Below are 9,552 nucleotides of genomic sequence, written 5' to 3' on the forward strand. Positions count from 1 at the left end.
CAAGGTTTGAATCTGGTGCTTAGTCAAGGGGACTTCTAGGTACCCTGCAATAACAGAGTATTTGTTCAAGTTGATCAAGCAGCCATTCTCATTGAAATATTCTCACAGACAAAGCAGGGCGTTAAATGAACTGAATGCTTTACTTTTGACTTCAACTTTAAGATAAAAACTAAACTGTAAAAAAGAAGTTTAAAAAGAAACGTTTATTTTATTAAATGGAAAAAAAAAGTATTTAACAGATATCCCTCTTTCAGGGCCAGTGAATCTATCTAGTGGTAATTATGAACTTGGTATACTTCTAGAGTCCAGTTACAGCTTATTCAACAAGAGTTAATTTTTTTTTTCCCCCCCAAGTGTTTTTATTATCAGACTAATGGCATAGAATTGAAAGTTCTCAACAGTTCAAGGATTTTGAATTCTACTTTTAGAGACCTCAACATTATAACCCCTGGTGAAGAATAGAATTACTGACAGCCTTTCTGGATTTCTGTGTTTAACTGCTGTGCAAACTACACAGAGGGAGTCATTTCAGAGGAGTATTGATGTGATAATTGGCAGTTCCAATTATTGTTGTAAAATAGAGGTTTCACTCTTTCCACTTATTTGTATTTCCCATCCTTCATCAAGCTGGTAGGTTTCTACAAAGTGAATCGACATTTTCAGCTTTACGCGATGCAAAACCTTACATTTCACATAGTGGGATAAAATCATCTGCAGCAAGTTTGACAGACTGTTTTATGTCACTTCTGGTTATCAGTTCCATGGACGTCAATCAGAAAAAGATGAAAATGGCTTGCCAGTCTGCTGTCATCCACCTTTCTCTATCGCGCAGTGTTTAAAATTAACCAAAGAGAGCAACTCCATCCAGAGCAGAGATTGTAACTAACTGTTTTTACTTCCGGTGAGGGTGACAGTCCACAAAATTTGAAGGCTGTCTACTTCCCTGTCAATAATGAGTAATTTGACCCAAGTAGATGCAACTGATTGAAGTCAGTAGTATTCCTCTGAGTTGGAAGCAACAGTGATGTTAAAAGTGATGAGGAACCTTTGAAACTGGCCCATGATTGTAAAATATAGTATACTGATCCAGCGAGAGGGCATTAACTGTGATGTAACATATTACAGAAATACGTAAGATTAAGACGAATTAAAAGTTTAGCTCAGTTTTATTGGGAGTTATTTGGAAAATGTGTTTATCAAAGCTATATAGAGAAATTAGGTTACTGAATAAAAATCACTGCTGTGATGGAGTTTTTTAATCTGCTCTTGTCATGTGGGCATTTAGCTAGGTCGGCATTTAGCTAGGTCAGCATTTATTACCCATTCCTAATTGCCCTTAAGGAGCTGATGAACTGCCTTTTTGAATTGCTGCCATCCATGATGCAGGGCACACCCATGTTAGAAAGGTAGTTCTGGGTCAAAAGTGGTTGAAAGAGTGGCAAATGGTATTTAATTTGGAGAAGCGTAATAAATTTCAGGAGGGCAAACAAAGCTAGAGGACACAGATGAGTTGAGATTGAGAAGGATAGTGGAATCAAAATATCTTGAAGTGCATGTCCACAGGTCCTTGATGACAGTTCACGAAGAACTGTATAAATTCTTAGGTTAGGCCACAGCTGGAATTTTGTGTGCAAGGGCATTATTGCTCTGGAGTAAGTACAAAGAAGCTTTACAAGAATGATGCCAGGGCTTGAAAATTACAGCTGTGAGAAGAAAGATTGGGATAAGGTCATGTTGCTCTTCTTAGCACAGAGGTGCAGTGGGGGGGTGCTCAATTCAAGCCTACATAATTATGAGGAGCATAGAATTGACAGGAAAACTTATTTCCCTTCATGACAGTGTCAATTACCAGGGAGTTTGGATTCAAGATGATTTGCAGAGGAGGAGAGGGACTGTGATGAAAACTTCTGTTTCACTCATAGGTGATGATTGTCTGGAATTTGCTGTCCAGTTTGGTGGAGGCAGAAACCTTCAACTCATTGAGAAGGTAGCTCAATCTGCACCAGAAATGCTGTAACCTGCAAGGCTACAAACCGAATGTTAGACAGTGGGATTAGAATGGGTAGCTAATTTTCTTTCTTTCAGCTGGCACAGACATGATATGCTGACTGGCCTGTTTCTGTGCCGTATGAGTTATGTGGCAACAGTGAAGGAATACCAGTATTGTCCCAAGTGTAAATGGTGCGTGCCTTCAAGGGGAATTTGCAATTGATGGCGCATGGACTTGCCTGCTTCCCTTGTCCTTCGGGGTGGTAGAAGTCACAGATGTGGATGGTACCATGGAAGAGCCTTGGAAAGTTGCTGCAGTGCAAAATGTAGATTGTCACTGCTGTCATTGTGCATTGGTGGTGGAAGGTGTGACTGTTGAAGCTGGTAAGTGAGGTACCAAATGGGTGGACTGCTTTGTCCTGGATACTGGTGCGCCCATTCAGGAAGGTGGAGAGCATTCCATCACAGTGTTGACTTGTGCCTTGTCGGTGGTGGATACGCTTTGTGGAGTCGGAATTTCCTAGCTCTGACCTGTTGTTGTTACCATAGTTTTCATATGGATAGTTCAGCTTGATTTCTGGTCAATGGTAACCCCAGAATGTTGATTGTGGAGGATTCAGCGATGGTAATGATATTGAATACCAAGCAGAAATGTTTAGATTCTCCCATGTTGGAGATATCATTGTCCAGCACTTATTGACACTTTTTATATGCCATTTATCATGCGTCCCCTGAATATTATTCAGGACTTGGTGCATTCGGACGTAAACTGCTTCAGTAACTGAGGAGTGATGAATAGTGCTAAACCAAATAGAATCATTAGCAAACGTCTCAACTATTGACTTCTTTCTTCCCTGTCCACCCTCCCTGCCAGATATGTCTGTGACCGATAAATTGATGAGGACAATGATTTCTCCTTCTTGTTGAGTCCTTCACTACCTGCTGAAGGTCCAAGCAAAAGGTTGTGTAGAATTATCTGCATTGCTTTGGGCCCAGAATCATTTACAGGCTAGACCAGGTAGATTTCCTTCCTTTAACAGCCATTAGTAAACAAAATATTTTGCAATTGACAGTTTTGATCAACCATATTTAATAGCACCTTTTAAAATTGATAAACATCCCTGCAAACTTCTGAGATGCAACCATAAAATTACTGTTAGACTTTTAATTCCAGCTTCATTTAATGTTCCACCAACAAGAATGCATTTGTTTGCACATCTAGTATGAATTTCTAAGTGCTGTCTTTCATACCTTTGTGCAGACACATTGAGGTTAATGCAGATGAATTGTTTGGGATGGGAAAGAGCAAGAAGTAAATTGCAATCATAAAATCATACAGCAGAAAAAAAAAGTCACTAAGTCTATTTTATCTGTGTTATCGCTTCTAAGGAGTATCCTATTAATCCCATTTCTCCTACTCTTTCCCACTCCTGTAAATATCTTCAAATCTAATAATATTAATATATAGTATATGGGATGAGAGGATAAAAATAAGTTGCTTTAAGAGAGAAATATCAGTAAAATTGGGTGATAACATTGCAACATCTGTACTCTGCATAATATTATTTGCATAATATTCTTTTAAAATCTTTGATCGAACTTTTGATCTTTATCTCAAATTTCCATTTTTAGCTTTGTATTAATTTTTATGGTTGTATCTCCATAAAGCACCTCAGGATGGTTTTCAATTTTAAAAGAGCCTTTAAATGTAAATTGTTATAATCAAACACTTCTAGTGGCACTGAAGGTAACTTACAACAACTTTTCAACGGAAGCATTCTTAATCCACGTTCATCCGGTGCATTATGGGGAGTGGAAAGAGTGATGTATCTTCTTTATTTCACTTTTAGTGTTTACCTCATTAATTTCAGACTGAATAATTCGCTAAGACTCCCATCCTTCAGTTCAGATTGTGAAAGTAAAGGAAGTGCTGGATTATGCTGTAAATTTTACAGTCATTTCACACACAAACATTAGGGCATCAGTATACTATGCTACGTGTAACGGTCCATGGATTTCTATTTGAATTTCCCAACCTTGGACGGCATAAACGGTGTGAAGCAAGGGTTAATCAACAGCAACAACCAGGTTTTATTTCTCAGTTCAACACCGGTTATCATTTAGGTCAGTTAAATTTTCATGGTTGAACTTATTCTGATTCTTGATAATTTTATGCATTTGAAACAGAAGTTCCTTGTAATGATAATTATGATTGTAGCCCAATGAATATTTGATTGCACTATTTCTGGATTTTGACCTTGATGGAAGTATTCATGGAATTGATCATTTTATTGATGTTAAATAATTTCTCAGAACATTCAAACTATTTTGGGGTGGATGAAAATCTGGGCCCTGTGGCAGTGAGCATTCGACGAGAAAGACTGGAAGACAGCAAAGAGCATGGAGCTCAGTACAACTACCGTATCATCCTTCGAACTAGTGAGGTGAGATCATTAAATCTTCTTGTGTCTGGCTCAGTAACTATTTAGTTGCATTGGAATTAGAAGTACTCATTGAAATTGCCACACGTCCCAAATGCAATATGGATGTATCTATATATTCAATTGATGCTGCCATTGTTCTTGATTTAACTAAAGAAAGACTTCCACTTTTATATAGCTCCACCTCACATTTCACCTTTCTTGAAGAACATGATGTACAATTACTTGGACAGGTAGTGACTATTCAGCAGGAATAAGTAGCAGCCATTTTCCTCCCAGCACATCAAGCAAACGTTGACACTAGTTACTATTAACTCTGGTAATTTTGATTGAAGGAAGAATTGCTAAATGGACATTCTTGTGAACTCCTTATTCTTTATTCAGATAGTGCTACGTGATGTTCAGTATCGACTTTAAGCTGCAAAACATGTGAGCTGGCCTTGTATAATATCTCATCTAAACCACGGCACCTTCAGCAATGCAGCACACCCTCACAATATCACCGTAGTCTTGTCCTAAATTATGTGTTGGAAGCCCTTGAGTAAGTTCGAACCTTGAGGTGTGTGCAGTTTACTGAATCTGTGTGATAGTGATATTATTTTGGCTTGCTGCAAACAGCCTCTAATTCCAAATGTCAGTATCTACCTGGAACTCAGCCGTGTCATTTAACCAAGCGGTTGCATGTTGAACACTCACACGCAAGATTTATGCTGACCAATAATTATAAACAAAGCGCAAGAACAAAAGAAGACTTGAATCACACCAGTAAGTATACTGTATCTCTTGTGATAACACTTAGGGGTACACAGTCATTTAGATGAAGACACTGCCCATTTTGAAAGGTCTACTACTGTGATAATGCAATGTCTCACCATTATTACAGGTTGGCTTTGGAAATTCTGTAAAACGATGCTGAAAACAAGATCTAAATTCTCTCTTTCTCTTTCTCTTTCTATCTCTCTCTCTCTCTCTCTCTCTCTCTCTCTCTCTCTCTCTCTTTCTCTATCTCTCTCTTAGTTCTTCAATGTTGCTAACTGACCTTTCTGAGAGTCAATGCATTATCACTAAAGCAGTTGATCTGTGACTGATAACTCATGCTAATTTGTAGTTATTAAACCAATGGTGTTTTATAATCAGCCGAGTCATTTCAGCAATAAGTGATTTGTTTTCCACTTGGAAGCCAGTATTATTATTGACTCTGGACTTCTTTCGTGATGGTATAATTCTTGGGCAACAAATGACATTATCATTACTAAGTGTGGAAAAGAATTGTCTGTTATATTGCAATGTGCCAAATGCCTGTTCCAATTTCCAATTTATTATTTTGTACTGGCTCGTGATGCTAGGATCACCAGTCAGAAAGTGACTAATACACACGTCTGGGATAAATTTTTGATATGAATTTTTAATGAAAAATTGTGGAAAACTGAATCCTCTACGGTTGATTATTTTTCTAAAAACATTTGCATTACGTATTTTAACACAAAGTATCATTCACACAGGTGAGGTCTTAAGACTTCTGTTTATTGTAGCAAGTACAGCAAAAACAGTTGGACCAGGTATCATCTTTTGCCCCCTCCACACTGACTCAAAAAAGCTCCTTTGAGTGTGACTGAAAGATTGATGTATCATCAAGTTGAGAAAAATATACTGAAGTTAGTTTGGATTAGGAAGCTGAGGAAAAGAACAAGTTCAAGAGCCATATTGCACTGCAGCATTGCATGGAAACAGACTTATGAACATACAAACAAGGAACAAGTATAGGCCACTCAGCCCTTCAAGCCTGCTCCATCATTCATAGAATCATAGGATTTTACAGTACAGAAGGAGGTCATTCAATCATGTCTGTTCAGGCTCCCAAGAGTGTTAGCCAGCTAGTCCCACTCTAGCCCCCTAACCTCATCACCTTGCAAATATATAAACCACCAATGGAATCTTCCTTCACCATTCTCCCTGGCAGCGCATTCCAAATCCTAATAACTGAGTAAAGAAGCTTCTCTTCAGCTCACTCCTCGCTTTCTTGCTGACGATTTTTGAATTGTTATGACATATCTACTAAGGAAATAAAATATTCTTCTTTACCCTGTCAAAATTGTTCATAATTTTGAACACCTCAATAAGGTCACCTCTTAATCTTCTCTGCTACAAGGAAAATAAGGTCAATCTCTATAATCTTTCTCTGTATTCTAAAATCCTTAATTTCTGGTATCATTCTACTAAATCTCCTTCAAACTCTCTAAGGGCTTTAACATCCTTCCTTAAATAAGGTACCCAGAACTGAACACAATACTTCAAATGTGGCCTGATCAATGATTTAGAGAGGTGTAGTATCACTTCTTTGCTTTTGTACCCTATGCCTCTATTTATAAACCATATAACAACTGTTTCAACTTGCCTGACAACCTACAGAGAATCATGCATGTGAACCCTGAGGCCCCTATGCTCCTGTATTCCCCTCAAAGTTGTACCATTGAACCTGTATCCTCTTTTTGTGTTTCTTTTACCAAAATGCAGAGAAATGTGAGGCAATGCATCGAAATTCATTTGCTAGGTGTCTACCCATTTGGCCAACTTGTTAATGTCCCTCTGAAGTCATTCAACGTCATCGTCACAATTCACTTTCTCTCTAGCTTAGTACCATGTGCCAAGTTAGAGATTTTGCCGTCAAAACCCATTTCCAAATCATTTACATAAAAATGAGAAAAAGCAGTGGTCCCAACGCTGATCCCTGGGGATTACCACTTTTTTTAACTCCTCTCCAATCTGAGAAATGCCTACCTATTCCTATCTTTTAGCCAACTTCTACTCTATGCTACCCAATCCCAAACATTTCTAATTTGCTCACCAGCCTCCTGCATGGCACAGTATCAAATGCTTTCAGAAAGTCCAAATATGCAACATGCACATCACTACTCTCATCCACTGCCTGTGCCACATCTTCAAAGAACTCAGTTACATTTGTCAGACATGATCTTCCCTTGACAAGGCCATGTTGACTGTCCAGTATTAACTAATTTTCCGTAAGTGTAAATTTACCTTATCCTGTACTATAGTCTCCATCAGCTTTCCCACTATTGATGTCAAGCTGACAGGTCTGTAGTTTCCTGGGTTATCCTTTGTTCCTTTCTTAAGGAATAGTGTTCTATTTTTTCCTCATAAGGCAATCCACTCATTCTAGGGATTAATCCAGTAAACGTTCTCTGAATTGCTTCCAACACATTAGCACTTTCCATAATTATGGTGAGCAATACTGTCCACTGTACTCCAGATGTGGTCTCACCAACGCCCTGTATAACTGAAGCATAACCTCCCCACTCTTTCATTCAATTACCCTTACAATAAAACATAACATTCTGTTTTCTGTTAGCTTTCCTGATTACTTGCTGTACCTGCATGCTAATGTTCTGTGATTCATGCAGCAGGATACCGAGATGTCTCTGCATCTTGGAACTGTGCAACCTCTCATCATTTAGATAATGTGCTTCTTGTTTGGAACCTTTCCTTCTTTCCCTTTTCAGGCTAGCCCTGAGTTACAGTCATCCTTGTTGATTCTGCCCTTCTCTAGTTTTTGGCTTGGTCTATTGGATAACACAGTATATTTTTCAAACCAGGTCTTTTGTGGTTTATAGAACAAATTAAATGCACTTTTTTTTTGTGTGTTACCCATTGACCAGCTTTACCTATACATCCTAAGTTGAGAGCATGTTGAGATGCAGTAAGTGTGTTTGTTTGATTTATTTCATTATAGACTAAATAGGAATCTAAACAGGACATAAACACCATTTTATCTGCGTAAAACCTGAAATGGTGATGTGTATATAACTGCAATTAGTTTCATGCTGGTGTTTGAAAGAAAGAGGATGAGGCGATGCATTAGTGTAGCATTTTGATTCTGATAATTTCATAGCCCCACACCCAAATGCCTTTCTGAATTAGTGTCTGCTCAACTGAATGCTACTGGAGAACATTCATCCCTGAGCATCATTGGAACTACAGTTGCAACTAATGTGTTAATTCAAAGTTCACAACCGCAATTTTCCCTTCCCTGGTGTGGTGAGAGAGGTGTTGAGAAAAAAATAATTGAGTGAGGTCACCCCGAAGAGAAACTCCTCCTTTTCTTGCCAATTCACAAATTAAGTGCTGGGTAAGAAGACACTACTGTCCATCAGAATTTAAGGCCCTTAATGTTAATTAATAACCATTTAAGGATCCCGGCTTGCCATGCCTCCCAATTTCTTGTCCATCAGAAAGACTGGTAAAGTGGCTGACTAGGTGACTTGGGTTGATCTGCTGATTGGATTGTTGGGGGAGGCAGTGTAGATTGTGTTTTACCTAGTCTGGGGACAAGCAAACGAATGGATGGAAGAGGATGCTGGGGTGGACTCTGTAAACCACCCCTTTGTCCTTGCATCTAATCCACTCTTTCCTGCATTCCGCACCCCAGCAGAAGCAAATGTAAAAGGCCTTTTGTTGCACATTTAATCCCCTGACAATTAGGCTCACTCAATTTTCTTTAGAACCTGGCAGCTTCCAGCCTCTGCCTGTAAACTTCTGGTGAGCTATGACTTTACTGCTGAGGCCTGCTCACTGAAATTCGTCAGTCAGCTATTGAGCCGATAGATGTTTGATTATAGTGTGCTTTCTTGGTATTGGGTTTGGTAGGTTGTTCACACCTGACCCTCACACTTAAACAGAAAAAGGGAAAATCACAGCCCAAACCCAAGTTCCAATTCAGAGATTCCAAAGCTGACTACACTGCTGAAACATAGCTTTTAAAATCTTGTTTAATTTAATGTGGGCTTCACTAGTTACATCGTGAAAGTGATACTTTCCACCTGGCATTTGGCTCTAAACTGAACAAGCACCTTTCAGTTCATCACTTAAATATCTATTACTTTTTTAAGAGCCATGACACTGTTTGCAACTTACTTAATCTTCGCGAAACCATGACCTAGTTCTACCCTGCTTTAAAAATGAAATTTATAACAAAATTCTGACCAGAAGTGGGAAACCTTAGTGATATTTCTTATCCCTAAAAGAAGTCTTTTGAGACTCGGCTTAAATGCAGTACTGGCTAAGATTCAAAAACAAAGTTGCTGGAAAAGCTCAGCAGGTCTGGCAG

The 9,552-nt window shown here is 38.7% G+C and overlaps 1 protein-coding gene across 10 annotated transcripts in view; it reads left to right on the forward strand.

The window, feature by feature from the left end:
• Positions 1 to 9,552, forward strand: part of sipa1l1 (signal-induced proliferation-associated 1 like 1) — a 344,983-nt gene that overhangs the window by 229,907 nt on the left and 105,524 nt on the right. For all 10 annotated transcript variants that reach the window (XM_020524245.2, XM_048600181.1, XM_048600185.1 and 7 more), the window contains one exon: positions 4,303 to 4,433. In XM_020524245.2, coding sequence (XP_020379834.2) covers positions 4,303 to 4,433 — 131 coding nt within the window. The remainder of the gene's footprint in view (positions 1 to 4,302; positions 4,434 to 9,552) is intronic.

This window comes from Rhincodon typus, chromosome 8 (assembly GCF_021869965.1).
Source record: "Rhincodon typus isolate 14 chromosome 8, sRhiTyp1.1, whole genome shotgun sequence".
In the NCBI taxonomy this organism is placed as follows: Eukaryota; Metazoa; Chordata; class Chondrichthyes; order Orectolobiformes; family Rhincodontidae; genus Rhincodon; species Rhincodon typus.